The sequence below is a fragment of the Anguilla rostrata genome, chromosome 1 (assembly GCF_018555375.3).
Source record: "Anguilla rostrata isolate EN2019 chromosome 1, ASM1855537v3, whole genome shotgun sequence".
Taxonomy (NCBI): domain Eukaryota; kingdom Metazoa; phylum Chordata; class Actinopteri; order Anguilliformes; family Anguillidae; genus Anguilla; species Anguilla rostrata.
In genome coordinates, this window is record NC_057933.1 from 53,486,692 (window position 1) to 53,507,768 (window position 21,077).

Here is a 21,077-nt window from a genome sequence, read left to right on the forward strand (position 1 = left end):
TGACACTTCCAATAGACAGAACATTTATGGCGTGTTCATTAAATCATAGATTCTAACAACTGTCATGAGCATGACTGCATAACATCAAAACAGTATATTTACAACAAAAAAAAACTATTGGAAAAGGACAATAATTAAATAGGAAAAGATTACTCTTTTTAATGAGGTCACCTTCATCCCAATGTGCTCACATCTTCCATTGTTCAGGAACAAAAGTGCATAATTGGCTGTCTACATGGAAGAGGCTCAACTGTTCCTGGAATAGGTCGACATACTAAAGTTGGGCGTATGTACTATTATGATTACAATTAAGTTAAAACAGGTGAACACAAATGGGTGTCTAAACTTGCGGTTTTACTGAACCTGGAGCAGGTCTCTGGCTGGGCAACTACATAGCTGCATTTCTTGTTTTTGTTAACTGTTGTTTTTATACAGCTTAATTGTCGAAGCTGTGCATGAAATATATTTCTGCATAACAGAAGTTGGGTCCAGAAACTTGAAACATCTGTGCAGTCCCAGAAGGCATGCATTTAGGTGCCCATTGCAAGTCTACACACCCTAACTGAAATTGCAGGTTTTTGTGATGTAAAGCCTGAAATCAAGGTGAATCATGTCAGACCTTTTTCAACCTTTAATGTGACCTTGCAACCAACAAAGTTCAAATAAAAATCAAAAAGATTATTTCTAAGGAAAATAATTCTTAAAAAAAAAAGAAAAGAAACCTTATACCTACATGTATAAGCCAGCACACCCTTTTATGGGGGGGATGTATAATGTGAGCTGTAGCTGTGTTAACAAATCACATTCAATATCATGTCCAAAGGAAAGTTTTCTTGGTTGCATCTTACCGGGATAGCCATGGCCTGCAAGGAGCTTACAAAATATCAATTGGATCTCATTGTTGAAATGTACTGATCAAGAATTTCAAAGGCTTTAGATTTCCCATGGAACACTGTGAAGACCATCATCAGTATGTGGAGAAAATGTGGCACCACACGAACATTGGCAAGACCAGGACGTCCCTCCAAACTTGATGACAAGGAGAAAACTTATCAAGGAGTCTACCAAGAGGCCTACGACAACCTTAAAGGAGCGTCAGGAATTTCTGGCAGGAACTGGCCACTCCCTACGTGTGACAACAATCTCCTGTATTCTGCACAATGTCTGTGCAATGGGGTAGGGTGGCAAGACGGGAGCCATTTCTCACAAAAAAAGAATATCAAAGCCAGTCAAAATTTTGCAAAAAATAAAAAATACATTCAGACACCCCAATCCATATGGGAACAAGTCTTGTGATCAAGAGATGAGACCCAGGTTGAACTTTTTGGCCTTAAGTTTGAAAGATATGTTTGCCGCAAAAAGGCAACACAGGTGATCACCCAAAGGACACCATACCTGGTGTGAAGCATGGTGATAGCAGCATCATGCTTTAGGGCTGCTTCTCTTCATCTAGGACAGGGTCTCTAGTCAGGGTAGAAGGGATAATGAATAGCTCCAAATATCAAGATATTTTGGCATGAAACCTCCTGGCCTCTGTCAGGAAGCTGAAGATATAGAAGAATTTGAGCTTCCAACATGAAAACAATCCAAAGCACACATCCAAGTCAACCAAGGAATGGCTTCAGAAAAAGGAAAATAAAAGTGTTTGAATGGCCCAGTCAGATCCCAGACCTCAATCCCATAGAAAACCTGTGGAATGGCCTAAAGAGGGCAGTGCACAGGAGATCCACCCACAATTTGATGGAGCATGAACTTTTTTGTAAGGAACAGTGGGACAAAATTACGAAGTTCAGGTGGGCAAAGTTGATAGAGACTTATTCAAAAAGACCTTCTGTTGTAATAAAAGTAAAAGGTGCTTCCACAAAGAATTAGTTAACAGGCATGTGCACTTATGCAACCATTGTATTGCAGTTTTATTATTATCAATTCTTGTTCCTAAAGATTATCTATTTATTTTTTGCTTAAATTTTGCTGGTTGCAAGGTCACATTAAAGGTGGAAAAGGGTCTGACATGATTTACCTTGATTTCAGGCTTTACTTCACAAACACCTGCCATCTCAATAAGGGTGAGTAGACTTTTTTTTCACTGTAGCTACATCTACAGGAGCCTAAGCTTCATGGGACAGTAGCCAAGTTGAGGGTGGGATTCAAACACATGACCCTCGCATTGCAAACCCCATCGTGTTAGCCCAGAATTCTTTTGACCAAAGTCGGATCCCAGGTTCAAGTTCAAGGACTCATCGTTCAGCCTGCAGGCCTGGAGCCCACACAACAGCACAACAGCTTGAGCAAACAATTCACGTTCACGATTCTCAGAGTGTGCATGATTCAGTGTGAATGTGTGAAGTACGGACCTAGAGACTGAGGAACTGAAACCTGCAGTAAACTTTTCTTCCTGTACTTAAGTGGTTTAAAAAATGATGCTGATCAAGTGTGATGACCAAATAAAGTCTCACAAACCACTTACGGACTTTATCTGAACCATCATGTGCAATCGGCACATTTACCATTCCAACCAATCAAACTGCAATGCTTTTTGCAGCCCATCATCTGTCCACCAATCTTTCAGACCAGGCCCCCAAACTCAAACGCACTTAGAGGCACTACAGTCTTGCATTAGGTACTGACTTTCACATCGCTAGAGATTATTTTCATCCACTAAAGAATAGTAGTCATACAGCAGTAATAGTGTACACAATGTTCATGACTAATTTCCCAACTATACAAAAAAATAATACTAACACAGAATTGTGCAGTAATTATCATGAACAGCACCTATGCTAGGGTGCATAACTGAAAAGCAATGAAGTGTCCTACAATAAAGAAAGTTACATAAATTAACTGGTTCCCAGAAAATACTTACAGCAGTGTTTCTAATCCTAGGATCAAGGACAGGACTCAAAATAGTTAGTGAAATAGTTTTGGCTATATAAATGGTGCACCCTGGAAATTAAAACTGAAAGCACTTGTGCAACCACAGATAATTGTCCTGGTGCAATTGACATATTTATAATTTCAGCATTGAAAAGCAGTGTGGGAGCAGTGCAGATGAGCTACCGTTTCATCTGTGCTGGCTGCTGATGGTAAACAAGTTCCAAACCACGCATATCTGCACTGTTTCACCCAGAATTCTCTCAATCTGGGGTCTTTAAGGAGAAAGAAAAAGAGAGAAAAAAAAACACAAGCCAGTCACCATTCTGGCAGCTACTGTATGTCTCCAGCAATCTTGTGACATCAATAGCGATGTATGCTCTTTCCTCAGTAATGACATTTTTGTTGGTGGTCCTAGCATTTTGAAGTGCAACCAAGTAAAATTAACAGCACTTTCATTACATAATATTCTGACAGTAAATATAAAGCAATTAACTATCTTAATGAACGGAGTAGTGATACATTCTGTGGCAGAGAGTCGCTGCCCAGTGAATTCTCTGACAGAGCCTTGGGGAGCGGCGGGCCCTCTACTCTGTTTTCATCTGAGCTGTCCTCCCGTTTCATCAGCAGAGCTGCGTCTGTGGTGAGGGCCCTGCGGTGGGCATGGTGCGCACATGGCGTGTGGGGCTCATACAAGAACAAGCCGCCAAATCACGACTGTGAGCAGAGAACACAGGGATATGATTTCACTAGGTCCAAGTTAAACGTTGAAGATTAATAGGCAACAGTGAAACATGCCTGAGCCTTGCGTTGTACAGCAAAGACGCGTTCAGAAAGAAAAAAAACGGAACCTGTGAATAACCAGGGGCATACTTACTAAACTAACCACATACTTTACCCATACATACAGCATAGATACACACTGGGTCAAAATCATCTCCATACTTAGCCCACATAAAGATGGAAACGGGTATAAAACTAGCCTCACCACCAAACAGGGACATAGGGTCTAAAACAACCCATAATTACGGCCAAATACACAAGGATAAAAAAAATAATCATACTATTAAGCCAAACCAACAATCAAAAGTCCAAATCAGCCCAAACCTCCTAATGTCCACCTCTGAACACCAAGTACCCGATTAAGGCCAATGTACAATGCTGCGAGAGCAACACGGGAATCATAACAACACGAGAAGATCATAACAGACCGCAGAATGCACACCAGCACTGTAATGGAGCTTTACCAACTGTGACGGAACCCCCGGCAGAACCTCAGGCATTTGCTCTGGAGGAGCGCCACTGGTGTAGCGTCCACAGGAATGGCTGAGGGGCCTGAAGGGCTTATGAAGGTAAACCTTGCATGGAAACAAAGAATCCCTCTTCCTGGTTTTGAGCCATCCCGACTACTCGCTGAGAGTATGCCATCTTCAAACTTTCCTCACAAAAAACACTTCCATGACTGACTGAACTGGTGATCTACTGGTAAAGCTCGGAATGGAGTCTTGGAATGGATCTAAAGCAGGCTGGTCTGGGCCCAGATAGTAGACATTTGTAGAAACAGTAAATACAATACAAACCTATTGAGATCACTTCTGAACCAGGCTAATAATAATAATAATAATAATAAGACAACCAGTTCTCTGCATCCCTAATTATCAGTGAATTTCACAGGGAAGTGTGAAGTGAGGCTGCTCATGTCTTTCACCAAATGTTACTTGTCTTTTGCATCACACGTATGCAAGCATGCACGCACACATGCAAGCAGGTAATGCCCTCTGCAATAACTCAGTTGACTGGGCTGTGCTTAGTCTGACCTCTCACCTTCGGGATTTCCTCCCACCAGCTTACAGGGTCAGAGAGATACGCAAGACTCCTTAACACAAAACAAGGCGACAGCCTCAAGTCACATTTACATTACATTACATTATAGGCATTTAGCAGACGCCTATCCAGAGCACTCAAAGTGCATGTTCATATGAAGCAAAAACACTAGGTGAAGTAAGATGTATGCAATGACCATCGATCAGACTCACCCTATAAGTTTCAGCAATCTAATACAACTAGCACTGAATCAACTAATAAAGCAAACAATCCAGATACACCAACATAATCATTATCCTAACTAGGTACAGGTACTAGGTACATACACACACATTCATATATATATACATCATTAAGAAGAAAGAAAACACTGGTGAGCTCAGTTATTGCCCAGGAAGTCCTTTCATATGTATGTGAATGAAAAGTGAAAAAAAAAGTTTGTTTTCCTAAGTGAAATTTCTAGACTACACTGATCTGACAAGCACTCATGATCATACGGAGAACTTTCCATGAGATTTTTGAAAGTGAGAATTTCATTGATTTTCTCTTTTAAATAAATTATCCAATAATCAAGTGATAGAATAATAACCACAAAGAAACAAATATGATTTATGAGGGTTTTTTTGAGGGCCAAACCTTCAAATGTAACCACAACACAACAAACAGCCTCACGGTTCCGGATCTTTCTTTAGACAGGCTGTGTGATTCGGGGCACCAGGCCACGTTTGGTCCTCAGGATAAAAACATCAGATTTCTTTTCGCAAGCTTGCACGGAACCCCAGAGCAAACTTTCCACACTGTACCATCGTCCCGTGGGTCTGGCAACCCAAGCAGCCATTTCTGTTTATCCTCTAAATGAGCGCCTAGCGCGTTCACCGGACGGCCCCAGACGGCGGAAAAACACAGCTTTTCTATATTTTCCTGCCATCTCAGCCACTTCCCTTTGTCAACAAGCAGTGTGTGATATATTTAGATTCCCGCTTCGCTGATTACCAGTCCTGCGATCATTACAGTAGGAAATCAAGATTCTAAAAATGACACATTCTAACAGGGGTGTTTTAATGACGACATACCGGTGCGGTGAACTCTCTCATACGCACACAAAGCACTGACTCACAGCATTTCTGGGAGTTCATTGGTCTTTATTTTCTGGAAATGACCCCCGTTTTCCACTAGCGTGCAGAAGCTGCTAATGCACTTTACATCTTATTAACCACAGAGTCACAATAAATCAAGGCAAGCTATTCAAGGCTGAACACCACACACAATTTTCTAATAATATTGTAAACCATGGATTATTATTCTAATGCTTCCATGCATTTTGATTTCAAATGAAAAATCTGTATGTGTGTGCGTGTGTGTGTGTGCTAGAGCTTGGAATTAGTTGTAAGGTTTCTGGGAAATGAAAGCATGTATATTGCAATGCAAAATGTCAATGGCAAAAGTGCAGTGGTTTGACATACCAAGCACAAGGGCCCTAAAATAAACTGAGAATTATGAATGCCTGGTTTGATCAATCAGACCATGTAAACAAGGTTCACAGACTGTGAGTGCATGAGTACATGGGGATTAAAAGAATGGGTGGGGCTATACAGATGAGTGATGTGATGAGTGGGTGTGGTTCATGATGAAGAATGCCATTACAGTGGATCAGGCAATGAAAATTCAAAGCAAAAGTATTCTCAAGTATTGCTGCAAAAGTTTCCAAAAATTCTAAAATATTTTTGGTCCCATCTGCTTCTGTAGTGCTGAAATAATCCTAAAAAGCTTGGTGGGTTTCCTGGCAGTGCTGACCACAGTAATGCCAGGCTCTAGATTACAAATGCATAACAGACATGCATTAAGGGGTAATATGAAAGCTGTATGTCCAGCACTCACAACTCAGTGGACTGGAAAAGCAGATACTCCAAATTGCACCAAAAAATGCTGAGCGCCCCAGTGCTGAGTTTCAGATCAATTTCAGTACTCGTACTCTCCGCTATATTAACACATCTTCCTCTCTAATGTCATCATAACTAGCTCAGTCCAAAAAAATTCTAAGTGTACTCCCCATTTGAAAATACACAAACAAACAGGTTCTTGTCGGTGTTCATTCAAATAAAAAGAAGAATATGATGGTAAACAGGGTGGTTTATGCTTTATGGTGATGATCTTACCCAATATGGAAACCCCACTGAAAGACAGCATTTTGTGAGAAATACTCCATTTGAAATGTGTCACAGTTTCCCCTCAGAACACTGAGTAGAGTAAACCATGGACAAAAAACCACATACCACACTCTAAGGCAGTAGGGCAAACTATGACCTCTAGTGCCTGCTGTTGGTAACTGATGTGGTTCTTCGGCAGCAAAGTGATGCGTACTCCAATCATGCATATAAAACAGTGAAGTAAAATTTAAGATGAGGAAATGTGCAAGTGCTCTGCACCATTAAACAATATGGCAAAGGATATTAAGTGTACCTTATTACAAAAACCAGCTGCCAATTCAGAGTCGCTGGTCGGGAATTGCTTGTATGTTACAAGTTTAAGTCAACGGATATTATGCTGTGGTTCTACCAATGAGCAAGATACTGAGCGACATGAGTGGATAATCTCAAATTATGTCCTACTGTGGAAAATGTGGTATCAAGTAGCCAGTTAATCTGCTTCTTTCCATCCGCTTTATCCATTGAACATGGATACTATGAATAATAAACAAGTTTGCCAAAGAAAAACATTGCAAAGAAGGGCACAATAATGAAACACTATTGTCTGGGAATATTTTCTGAAACCAGCAGTTCCAACAATCAATGCCCTTGTTAAAATGTTCACTTAACCTCAGGGGTGATCAGTCCTGTACGAAAAGGGGCAGAGTGGGTGCAGTCTTTTTCTTTAGCCCACGGCTACAACACCTGATTCAACTGGCTAACTAATCATGGTCTTCAAGCAAGACATCGATAAGTAGAATCAGGTGTCTTAGTGTTTGACTAATACAATTTATCTCTGCTTTTAACAACAGATGTGATGGTTGTAACTTCCAACTGGCAGGCCTCAACAACAAGTTCCACATAGACGTTAATAATTTTAATTGAATGTCGCAGATTGGCATTCCAACGTAACATGGTAAAAAGGAAACCATGATCATTATTGTGATCTGTAGCCACGCTGAACCCCGACACCCCATAACCAGCTTTCGGTTCTGGTGTCTCTTCAGAGATGAGGGGACCCATGGACTGCATGCCTAGATTAGAGTACCTGCGTAGCTTTTATTCGCCTCAAGGACGATTCCTTTGATGTTTTTGGAAGGGGAGAACAGGCAGCATTCTTGGAAACAATATAATATTGTATGAATCTTGAACAAGTTTGTCCTTTCCAGTTACAGTTTCTCTCTCTATGGCCATAATCTAAGCACTAGATAGCCGACATCATATATACTGTGTGTATAGATATATATATCCATACATACACACATATATATATACACACACACATGTATAATACAGCCACTAGGGGTGCTATCATAGAGGGACAGTAATTCACCCACTGTTGCCTCCACCCCTCAGCACTGCAGCACCAGACAACCGACCACATCTGAAAGTAATTGTCTCGTTAAGTCCTAATAAAAGGGAGGCTCTAGAGTTAGCAGAAACTCTTGCTGGGAAAAATTGTTTGGCAGAAACTTTAACTTGTATTTGTTTACAACTTTGTTTTGGAAGACGACCTAATTTGTGTTGTGACCCTTTAAAAAGACCAATCTTTTGTTCTGTGTTTTGATTGTTCCAGCAAGCGACCTAGCTGCCGAGATTGTTTTGGAGGTTTTGGGTTAGGTATGGCTCCTAAAGGAAGTAGGTGTTTATTAATTTATTTATTTTGTTTGATACGTTCACTTGCTTTCTGTTACTGGGTGACTAATAAAAGCCCAGTGTAGACACTATAGGAACTGAATTTGCTGCAATTATCACACATTCCAAGCAAAAGAAAAATACACACAAGTTTAAAAGTACTTTCTTATCATATATTTCCCTGAGCTTTTTTTTCCATTCACAAGAACAGTACTGTTTGAATGAAACCACACAGCAAAGCGCATTAAAGCTTCAAAAGACACAGAACTCTGGACACTGCAGAAGATGGATTTGGAAACCATATGCTAGGATTGAATAAATCAGAGTGTTTTTCTCTAACTATAGCTCTGACGCACATCTGTGTATAAAATGTCTGGAGCTTTGAGCTTTTAATGAATACAATGAGGATAACCCTTAACTGCACTCAATCAGCAATAAACTCCCCTGCTTATCAGAGCCCCAGGTAATCAATCTTTCACCCCAACAACAAATTACTTGATTACAATTCCTTTCTGTTATCCCAATAACGGCTCATTTTTTACATCTCCTTATATAACGCAGTGGAAACAACTGGCGGGAAGAGAAGTGCTTCATGACTCGAGCACGTCTTCCCACTATTTAAAAGCTGGACGGCTGCCTCACTCGTCATGGAAGCCACAGAACAAACGGAGAAGCGACGGCCGGGAAGACGGAGCAGGCGAGGTGACTCCAAACGGCGCCGCGTGCAGCTCCGTGCCGCAGAGCCCGTTTAATTAAACCACCACGTGCATTCGAAAAGCTGTGTGAATAAATGGCGCATGACTAAATGCCTCAGCTTCACGGCTCTTGTGCCAAGGCAATAATATATGCAAACGATGCCAATTGGGCTGGGTGTTAAATTGCTACCCTCCAACCTCAATTTCATTTTGAGCCTAAAATGTCTGTTAAAAGGTTTTCTTGGCAACAGGGAGCCCTTCGGCGCTGACTGTGTCACGTGCGGCCCCCAAAAAGACTTTTAGAAACGCAACAAAGCGGCAGCATAAAATTCATACTGAACATTTTCCAGAAAGCCTTCCAAAAATCTATGTTCCAAAACAAAGGCAATGCTCGCCGCTTCAGAGCGGTGTCTACGTCACAGGGCTATTTGCGATGCATGTCACGACGCAACATGTCATATGCAGACAAGATGTTGGAGGTTCATCTCTGAATTTAAACTGCCGGCAGCATAAAAGGAAGGCTTTTGTTAGGTTAGTGTTTTTTTAATCACAGTTAAAATAAGTATCTTAAGTTCAGGAAAGTATCTTGAAACACAAACTGTCTTATAAAAGCACAGGGCTGCGATTGCCTGTGTACTTCCACCTGCAGTCACCCTAACCCTTTCTGCAATCGTGTGATGTCACCAGCATCATATCGCAACACCTCTACCTGTGAGGGGATGCGGTGATGATGTGGGAGAAGGAGAAAAGGGGAGAAGAGTAAGAGACAAGGAGAGGGAACGAAAGGATTGTCCTTTCTGTGCCTCTGAAGTGAGCATGCATATGCGTGTCCAAGCACGCTGTGTTTTTATTAGCAGGTGAGTGCGCGCGTGTGTGTGTGCGCATGGGTGCGCGTGCATCACCTTGCAGATAGTCTCCGTGTCCCAGGGCAGAATGGTCTGCAGGTCGATAACTTCACAAGACACGCCCAGTTTCTCTTGCGCCATGGCAGCAACCTCTTTTATCACATGGACCTGTGGGATGAGGTCAAAGGGGTCACCAGAAAAGTCATCACACTATGTAACCACTCTCAAGTCAGTCTATCTAGTTCTCGCTGTGCTTTTAAGTTCGGCAAACAAGTCAGGCACTTTACGTCAACCGAACTGTCATTCTTTGCGATAAGCGCATTGGTAGGACTGCTCTTATCGGTAATGTGCCTCTTTAAATGGTCATTTATGACCATTTGCTGACATTAGTCCACCAAACCAGCATTCGGGCCTTTACAGGTCACAAAAGGCCTACAGTGTACAAATGGAGGCAATCAGAGTAAATGCACATTCGGCCAGGAAAGAACAGAAACACTAAATTAAAAATAAATAAATAAATTTTTTCCTCCTCTTTCCACAAAAAGCACACTTTTGACAAATAGCATATGGTGTTTGGCAACGCCAAATGTTTATTGGCGAGTAACAACTGACTATGAAGATAACGGCCCCAATTAATCATTAGCATGACACAGCTGGTTTCAGATTTATGACTTGTGTATCCGCTATAGTTCCAGTGGCTCTTACACGCGTGCGTGCGTGTCTGCATGTATGTGCGCACGCCTGCTCTGTTCGTAATGGCTGAACAGAAACAGATGAGTCTTGGTGCTACGAGAGTACTCACAGAAAAGATAGACATGGAGAAACAGGGACTAAAAGCCTCTGCTCTGTACACAGGCCTCATACCTACTGCCCTATCTGAGGAACTCAACAGTTTTTATGCTTTAAAATGCTGAATAAATATGCATACAATGAAGTTTTTTTTAAAGCAATTAATTGTGTTCTCTGCTTTGAGACAAGGTTCTCTGCTCTCTGCCCAATGAGCCTGTGTCCTCTCTGTTCTCTGTCCGATGAGACTGTGTCCTCTCTGCCCTCTCCTGCGTCGGGAAGCCTGTGCTCTAACCGCCCCTGTGTCTCCGTGCACCCCCTTACAGCGTTTCCCGTAGCTGAAGACGGAGGCTGTAACGGTCACCGAGTTCATTCTGCACGGGTTCCACATTAGACTCTTTGTTTGGCCGGGATTATCCCGTTAATTGAGGAAAGGCGCTTTGTCAGAAGCAGCCTCTCAGGCGGTAATCCCCTTTGCAAAGAGAAAAGGCAGAATGGAACAGCAGCAGCACAAAGCGATGGGTGGGCGAGCTCCACCAGCGCTCTCTGGAGAACCCTGCCTGGCTGCTCGTTCGCAAGATACGGCTCGGTCTGACAATGAGGGGTTCACTGGACTCGAGCCCCTGCAGAGAAGGCCTGCTGGGAGACACAGGGGCTTAATGAAGTTGGCTGTAAGCCCCCTTTCCCCCCAGTGGTGTGAATGTCACTGATCTGAACACTTCAGGGAACAATGTATGGCTCAATGGCCCCTCCCCCTTCACCCACCTGCGTTCCCCAGGCAACCAATGTGACATCACTTCCTTCTTGCAGGATCTCAGCCTCTGAGAGTGGAATCTGATAAGGCTCCACAGGAACCTGATCCACTGTGAAAACAAATACACACAAGAGGTTATCCCAAATGCAGACAGAACGCATCCCAAACGCAAGAACGCAGTTCCCACATGGCAAAATGTATCCAAACCACACAAGCGTGCGGTCACAAATATGCACACAAAAACCAACGATTGCCATTCCTCCCTAAAATTAACACACAAAGACACATTATAGAAGCAATTCCAAAATGCATGTAGAATGAGCATCACTGCAGTTATCACTGAACACAGCATCAGGAGTGTGGGCAGTTTCTGGGACAGAAACAGTCCCCCGCCGACAAAGTATTTCAGAGCTCTAGGGATGGAGCTCTCTCTATAAATGAAAGACTCAGAACAGAACTGTTCACGTGTGAGTTATAGACTACACATGTGCATGTCCTTTATATTTTCAAATGACCCGTATTCATAACCAGAACGTTGCAATTTCAATTTCCTGGCTGGGAACTAAAGTTGATCCATGGGAAAGATATCAAGCTTATAAAGGATCAGTATGTGAAGTATCATTCACATTGCCATGCACAAGGCTGTCACTACAGGAAATAAACAAATAAAACACATCAGCGTGTGCACAATACATGAAAAATGCTGACCTCCCAGTGACTAAAGCCAATTATATCCAAAATGCAGCTTGAGCTCACAGTCGGCCAAAATGAAAGCTCCAACACTTCAAATGGGGCCGTTGCCGCAGTCATGTAGTTTATGGCACCGTATGCAAGTAAAAGAGTAAAGGGTTGGTGGTAATGAAGCTAATCTGAGCATGCCATGGTCTTGGTTTGGTCCTCTTCCAGCACCTTGCTTCAAGGAGGCTCCATCTATGCGTTTTGGCTGGGGGGGGGCAGCCAAACGATCACCAGAGGGCCCCAGGCTCAGATGCCAACTCCCCATCAGCAATTTGTGATTGATTAGGGTTAACGGAACAGGGCTTAAAGGCCGAAACCCTGAAGCTAGGCCAGGGGATTCTGGTCTGGAGAAGGGCCGGTTTTTTCACCAGCAAAAACACTTGTAACAGACCATTAGCAAGGAACCTCACATAAATCTGCTCTGTATAAAATAACCAAGAAATCACATGCAGGTAATAGTGTGCAGACACAAGATAACATCCAATGCAAAAAAATGAGTGACCACTTCAACAGTATGTTTGCTACAGCTAGAGTTGTGGCGACACAGATGCTAGAGGTGGCCAATAAAAAGCCAAAAAAAAAAAACTGGTGGATTTCTCACCAACAGCAACCTGGACCTGTGAAGACGATGACTATTTCTGTGAACTAAAAAGAGTCTCACATAGATACACGCAGACATACGCACACACATACACACACACACAAACACACACTCATCATGACCCCAGTCATGACATCCATTCGTTTCCCTTATAATCAGAGAAGCGCCATTGCAGAGGAGGTAAATATTTACAGTAGAGCCCTTTGGTGTGCAGCACACATGCACTCTGCTGGAGGGTGTGAGACGTTTGATATGCGTCCCACCGCTCTTGCTTTGGCAAGCCCAAAGCAGCCATAACCATGTGGTGAGAGAGGAGCTGCCACAGGACGTCAACAGACCGTGTGCCAGCGGCAGGGAAAAACGCAAACAATAGGATCAGTTATGGCCCGTAATTATACGCAAAAACAAAAAACCTTATGCATTTTTTTATGGCAGGGTTTCACAAAACTGAGACCAGTGTTTAAGTATTTTAGCAGTACGCGCTGAGGATATGATGTGGCTTTTAAGCACGGCCTCTCCCCTGAGGAGCCATTCACAGGGGGGCCATTTTTCGCGTGAAAATGTGGGCTTCTCGGAAACGTGTCATTTGAGCTTGCTCGGTCTTAAAAGGACTTCGCCTCTGTTTTTCACGGTCTGTTTTTCGCCATCTCGCCGTACGAGGGGAAGCAGTGTGAAGGAATCGGCTTTGCGATGCGTTTGGGCCGGGGGGAGAGACGGCTGGAAAGCTTGAATGAAAGGATGGAAAAGGAAGGAATGAACGCGTCAGCCAGAAATTTACAGGTGGAATGATTCAAACTGCCCACACAAACAACGGCTGTCATTCCAGTCAGTTTTTCCCCCTTTTCCAAGTACAGTAAAGAATCACACCCTACTCTTTCCCTCTGATTTTTCCCCTCTCTCTTTTCTTATGATGTCTCTCACTGACAGAGGTCTAATAGAATGTCAGTGGAATCTTTTCTAGGAAGTAATTAGGATCATTTTCTCAAATATAGACCTATTTAAGACATCCACGTATGATCTGTGGATTAGCCCACCCAAACCCCCCCCCCCTTACACTGGAAAGGAAAAGCCCATTTAAAATAAATGGAGAAAAACATGATGTAATTCTGTGAACAGACTTGCGCAAAAAAAGGCGTAACATACCAACTGCTCCTGCTGTGGAATGTGGGGAATTGTGAGCGTCACCACAGATATAAAGAGAAACTCAGATAACCCCTGGAAACAAGCCAGTGGAAAAGGAGGAGGGAGAGAAAAATGGAGGAAGAGGGGAGCAGGAAGAGGATGGAGTTGTGGGAGAAGGGAGGGTTATACTGTTCATTAAAGAACATATTTAAATGGACTTTTTTCCTGTTGTTTCTACTTCCTGTTTTTAGGCTATTTTATTGTGAAAAGTAGTATTGTATCTTCTTATCATAAATCCTCAGGAAACACTTAATTCTCATCATGCTAATATAGCAAGCGAAATAAAGAGAAGGTGAGAGAGAGAAGAAGAGAGAGATAGAAAGAGAGAAAGATGAAGAGGGAGCCATACTGGAGAGTGAGGGCAAAATAAATAAATAGATAAGGCAGCATTTTCTGTGGTTCATTATGGGTCAAAGGTTCGTAATGTGTCGTGTGCTTCAGCATTGACCAGTGACCATGTGCTATTGTCACGTAGTCACTGGTAACCACATCAATGGTCGGAAAACACATACAGTTAGTATGCACACAAATCAGTCCAACTATCTGACAGCCTCACCCAATGAATGTAATGACAATACTACTAATACTACTACAAATAAAAATAATAATTTATTATAATTATTAAAATAATTTATAAATCAGTGCATACTACTGCTGCAGCTGCTGCTGCTACTACTACTACTACTACTACTAATAATAATAATAATAATAATAATAATAATAATAATAATAATTGGGGAAGATTGGTAGTGGCTGAATCCTGCAAGAGAGTTTTTGGTTGAGTGCGACTAAAGATGACTAGAGCCACAGAAAAGAGACGCTGGCTCCAGCATTGCCTGCTTACAGATCATTTTAGTTAGCAAGCCACTTTGCTCACCACAACGTACAGTGCATGTTAAATATTCCAGTAAGATATTGTGATTGAACACAGGGCTCTACCTGCACCCACACATACTAATGCGCACTCACACAGAGCCCTGCAAAGGTACCTGCTGCGCGGTAGAGGATCTTGGGTTCGAAGAATATACATGGGTTTTTGTCTGCGATGCAGGACAGGAGTAGGCCTTTAGCCTGGACTGGCCCCCTGGGAATCACCACCTGAGGGAACAAGAGCACCAACAATCCACACATGTACACCGATGCAACACAGCGTTGCTGTGATCAAAACCACAGGAATCAAGGTCTCCAGTGTAAATACTCACAAGGGTGTGCAAATGTGAGCATGTGTAATCAAAAGCAGGGATCTACCTGAAACCCTAATTGCCAAGACAGGGCTGGAATTGGGCCCAAAATTTTAACATGCGGTTTTGGGCTGGTTCATACCCACGCAGAATGTCTCAGGTCTGGTGAAAAAAGACCTGACGTTCCTGAACGTTCTTTGTGCCAACCACTCAGCCCTGCTCCGTCTCTCCTAATGATGTGGCTGCTACTGCTGCTTGTGCTGGCAGAATACTCGCACTAAAACAATACTGCAAACTCCCAGTACACTCAGTCCATTAAATCACATTGAGATGAAGCCAGAGATAACTCTCTACACTGTCATGCACATTAATTTGAATTATTATATTACCAGTGCAGCCAACAAGTGTCGCATTATCCTGACATTACTGACGGAAAAACGGCAAATGACTGGTATTCAAGCTGTACACACTAGCTCAGTTTTGAGGTGGAAATCTCAACTGCTTTCCACTTAATGAGGTGTGTTCACTTGGAGAAATTCACCTGTATTTGTTCAAACACTTGCAAAACACTTTGGGCTCTATTTTGAGCACATGAAGGCAAACACTGGCAAAGATATCCAAAAGAGTACTAGCATTTTAACAACACAAACACATATGGAAAATGTGTTTTTTTGGGGTTATTTTTTTAAACATTAATTGCGGGCTATCCGTATTTGTGCTCTGTGGTTTTCATACGATCTACATCTCATTTGAACCAAAAACACTGAATGGGTCTTTATGGGACGGTGCATACAAAACTGTGAGCACTTCCCCCGCAGTGCAAGTGAATACGACATCCTTGCAAGCTCTGGGGTCCTTCTTCATAAATTATTTGCAGGACTGAACAGTAATTAGCTTTACCTTCGACAACAATAAGAGGCCCTCCAAAGTGCTTTATTGAGTGTTTCTAGCTAAAAACAGTGGTCATTTTTTACTTCCATTTTACATTTGTTCAATTTACATTACACAAAAGAGAATTCTGACATCTCCTACATGGCACAAAGTCAAAAGGTGAGCTCGACTGGTGGAGCTTAGGAACAGGTGAAATACAGGTTTCAGGCGGTTAATGGAGTTTGGCAGCGGTTACAGGTGATGGAGATGTTTGTGTACTGGTGATACAGAGGCTCCAGTTGGTCAGAAGAGTACTCGGGTGACAGAGACCCACCTTGATGCCCGGGCAGTGGGCAAAGAAAGCCTCTGGGCTCTGGGAGTGGTAGAGAGAGCCGTGCCCCACGCACCCCCACGGCGCCCGGATGGTCAGGTTCCCACAGTCAAACAGGTTACCAGAGCGATAGCGGTACTTGGCCGCTTCGTTCACAATCTGGAGACAAGCGAGGGAAAAAAACAACATCAAAAGCAATCAGAAAAAATAACAGAGACAGAAAGGGGAATGGACGGGCTCAAGCAGGCGGATTTAGACAACTGAATTATTTTAGAAGGAACAGCCACCTGAGACTAGCTTGGGTTTCTGCATATTTCAAACTGACACATGAACTTACACATTTTATAATCCTACTCATACCCAATCACATAGCTGGATTTTTACGGAAACAATTCAAGTCAAGGGCATATGTGAACAGCTGATTTATGAGTTGAACAAAAACAGCGCTAGCTCAAAAACAGTTGTCTAGCTCATCAACATAATGTTTTATTTTCATTCACCATCAGAGGTGGCTAACAGTACAATCAAGGATGACATCTACAATATCAAGCTTCCTGACCTGCTCTCATAGGGAGCACCGCTATACCCTGAGCCACCCAGGGACTTCAGAATTTGACATCATTTAAGTACTATTTCAGTCCGAAGAGCAGGAAGAGAAGGCACCAGTGGAACATGTGACTGGTGTCTGCAGCCCCACGTCTGTGACAAGCTCATTTCCCAAACCCTCAAGCCCCCCTAATCTTGAGGTGACAAAACAGTAAAAAAGAAAAGAAAAAAAAAGAAATTCACTGTGTCCTGACTGTGGTGAGGACACTGAACAGCAGCGACGCTGTGACCGCCAAGACGGCAGAACGCTAAAAGGCACGCGCGGGTTCTGGGTCAGTCTGCTTTGGCGCTCCAAAGGAGAATTCCGAGAATACGTTAATAACAGCCCTCACGCTCAGTGCCCTGCCTGTGTCGCTGTGACTCACAGCTGGTCAGACCCATCCGTCTCCCTCCCCTCCTCCCTCCCTTTCTCTCCGTCCGTTGTATTCAGACACCGCCGACGGCGGCCACGTCACCGCTCCGTTACCTGCTCCAGCTCTACACCGTCCCCGGCGCGTTAGTCATTTACCACCAGCCTAAACGGGTGCACAGAAACCGCACTCCTGCGGTACCGGAGGCAGGGGTGTCTGTCTCTGCAAGAGCCTCAGACTGAACACTGTTCTCTGCTACACGCGTATGAGGGAGCTCAGCTCCTTTAGCATGCTAATTCTGTTTCCTCCGCTCGTTGCTGCTGTAATTAAAGCTAAACAATAGTATAACTGCATTACACTCAAAAAAATCAATACGCTAAAGGGGGTTATGCTGCTCGCCAGCACGATTTATCATTCGCATGGGTTCAGTTAACTGGTGTGCATTATGGCAGTATTCTCTTTGTACGTGTGTGTAATTATAATTTTAAGGCATAATTCACAGGAATACTGATCTTAATAAAGCGGATTATATACGGCAAATGAGGCAGATGTTGAGAAACACTAAAGAACACAATGAGACCTGGTATCCAGCACTAATCTCACAACAGTTAATACCCCCACCAAACATAGGGCATGGAAGACCAAAAAAAAAAAAAACTCATCAACTTCTAATCAGACTTCATGGAATCACTGTCTCATAACCTGTGGCTGCCAGGGGTTATCAAAATGAATCTTCAATTATCTTCTCAAGGCAGGTTAGAATTACTGACTCATGTGATCAAAGGAAAAGTATAATTACTAACTCCACCCACCTGATCAAAGGCAGGGTAGATGTAATCTGCAAACTGGATCTCTGCAATGGCGGTCGCTCCGGCGACTGCCACGCCTATTCCGAAGCCCACAATGCCCTGCTCACAGAGTGGGGTGTTGAAGACGCGGTCTTTACCTTGGGGAAGGAGTGGGGAGAGCAGAATCAGGGAATGTCATTTCCAATATTAGGTTTCCAGAAATTCCAACATGACCACCTCATCACGCCCCGGTTGGCCGAGCACTTGAGTCACAACCAAACATGTGACAGCTTTACATCACCATCTGCAATATTGGCGGCGATGGAGCAGTGATTTTGGCCGCATCTATTCACTGAACGAATTGAGAGCGACTTTATTTCGGAGTAGATAATTAACAGCAGATTTTGAAAAATAAAAAAGCTGAATTCATATGGCAAGCTGGCCAGTCACAGGCCAGTAAATGAAACAACATTGCTGTCCAGGATGCACCTCCTTCAAGTGAAACTTTACCTACCACCACCGTACGCCACCCCAGAACCCCCTTTGTAGGATTTAGACTGAAACCGACACGACTGCATGCAAACCTCCTGCACTGCAGCGTCCTCTTGTCAAAACTCTTTGGATGTGGTGGATAAACAGAACCATGGCAAACTGCAGCGTTCAGACAGAAAGGGTTCAGTGTTCAGCCAGGGCAGAACATGACGCAACTGCACTCATTCTTATTAAAAGGACGGATGAGTTTCCATCCTCCACCCTGCAATTTAACAATGAGCCGCAGCAAAGGCCTTTAAATTTAGGCAGGAACGGTTATTTTTCACTCTGGCCTCCGTCCATTCTCTCTGCATGCTGGCCCTGCACTAACCCCAGATAACCCTCCGCACCGCTGATTCAATCTGAATCGCTCTCTAATAGAACGTTTCATTCATGAAAGTGAATAGTTTGATTATATGCACACTGCTACAAATTAGCATTAACTGCTGCAAATATAAAAAGATATGGCCAAAGCTATAAAGTGCGATGTAACGCAGAGTGCAGAGGGTTCATTCAGGCCATTTCAGTACACTGGGACGACCATAAATTTAGACCAGCTCTGCATACTGTGAGAACTACGAATACAGCGCGTGCCAATTTGACCGTTTTTTGGAAAACAACACCCACTCCGCTGACAATTACCATCTGCAATTTAGAATATTCAAGAACGTCTATTATAGAAAAATAAGGAAAATTTATGCTTTATTGTTTTTGAAAGTACAATCAGTTCCTGAGAACTTCAAAAAGAGCTGGCTGGCAACGCCTCGCGCTGTCATTTAAGCTCCATCTAATCGCCACATAAACGGAGGGAAAGCCAAAAAAACAGTGCATATAACATTTACACAATGTCCTGCATCCTAACTGACTGTCTGTTATGCATTAGTTGGGGACAAAATGGACCAGGCTCAGATACCACTACAGTTTCGGTTCAGGTTAAAAGCCTTGCGGGTGAGTTGTGTTTAGCAGCGTAGAGTATGTGTCACCATGGATACGTCTTCAAGTGCTGTCTCCTGGCAATCAGTGTACCATGTCAAAGGATTATGGAGATTTACAAATCCAATGAGCACAAAAATCAGCTTTTTCAAAATACATGACAGTGAAATAAACGATCCTTCACAAAATGTCAACACCTCTGACGTCAATTAAAAAACAAAAAGGCAAAAGGAGTATTTATTGTGCCTGCACTTTGCAGTACAGCTCTTACTAAAATGGTCAAAACCATCTCCCCACTGTACTGTATAGCAGAGCGCACAATTTGTGGGCCATTCTACAAGAAAAATAACATTTTTACCGGAATAGCATGAAATTGTTTTGTATAATTCTTGCCTGAAATCTACAGTTATGGTGAACTGAATGCAAACCATGCATTATACATTTCCTTTTCCACATGAAACAAATCCTTTTATTGGAACAACTGCTTTACAGAGAACTTAAAGAGACGTTTTTGTTATTTTGAAAACAAATGTCCATGACATTCTAAAACATTAACTTTCATTTCAAAAAGCAATATGTCACCTTCATTCGCACAGTCACTTATTTTATATGGTATTTTCTCTATTTTGAGAGATTAAATTGTATATAAGCCTGTTAGTTTAGCCAAATTTAGATTTTTTCAGTAATCCTGGGTTCAGCCAGTAAAAACTCATGGCACATGAATTCATGGCACATTAAAAAAAGAAAATAAAGTATTTCCTGAACAGACACATCAATTATAAAAAGAGATTATTTGCATCAATTTCCTGGTTCAAAAAAGTAAATAAATAAATAAATAAATACTAATTAATAAAAAGAATACTGAGTACAAGAGGAAAAAACACCCACATTTTCAAGATACTGCATACACCCACACCCATATGCATGAAAAACTATTCTTCCAGCTTCTAAGTCCCTAAGTGTATTTTGGAATCGATCTGAAAAGAGTGGGACTTCCAGCTGGAACATCACAGTTAGAAATGGAAAAGTACAAAAAATACACCAACAAATTGAGTATTAAAAAGAAATTCACTACAAAGTCTTGGGGTTGGCTTTATACAGTAAGAATTAACGGAGAGATCCAGCTCATGTCTTTGTTTTAGACATTACACCCAAAACACAGAAGCACGTCCAAAGCCAACAAAATGAAATGCCACTTCGATGTCCAGACTTTGATTCATCACCAAAAAATACATTGAATGATACTAATAACATAAATCAAATGCTTCCTACGATCAACACAGAGAAAGGCTGCCCATTCGCACAGCATACGCAGATGATTTCTGTGCTTCAACTGTAAAACTCATGAACTTGCACTGTAAAATATTCTT

At 42.5% G+C, this 21,077-nt stretch overlaps 1 protein-coding gene across 1 annotated transcript in view; it reads right to left on the reverse strand.

Moving 5' to 3' along the window:
• The window catches only part of bckdhb (branched chain keto acid dehydrogenase E1 subunit beta), a 57,111-nt gene that overhangs the window by 29,091 nt on the left and 6,943 nt on the right, over positions 1-21,077 (reverse strand). Inside the window, exons 4-8 of the mRNA XM_064342473.1 lie at positions 18,268-18,401; positions 16,503-16,658; positions 15,107-15,215; positions 11,608-11,705; positions 10,114-10,224 (exon numbers count right to left, since the gene is read on the reverse strand). Coding sequence (XP_064198543.1) covers positions 10,114-10,224; positions 11,608-11,705; positions 15,107-15,215; positions 16,503-16,658; positions 18,268-18,401 — 608 coding nt within the window. The remainder of the gene's footprint in view (positions 1-10,113; positions 10,225-11,607; positions 11,706-15,106; positions 15,216-16,502; positions 16,659-18,267; positions 18,402-21,077) is intronic.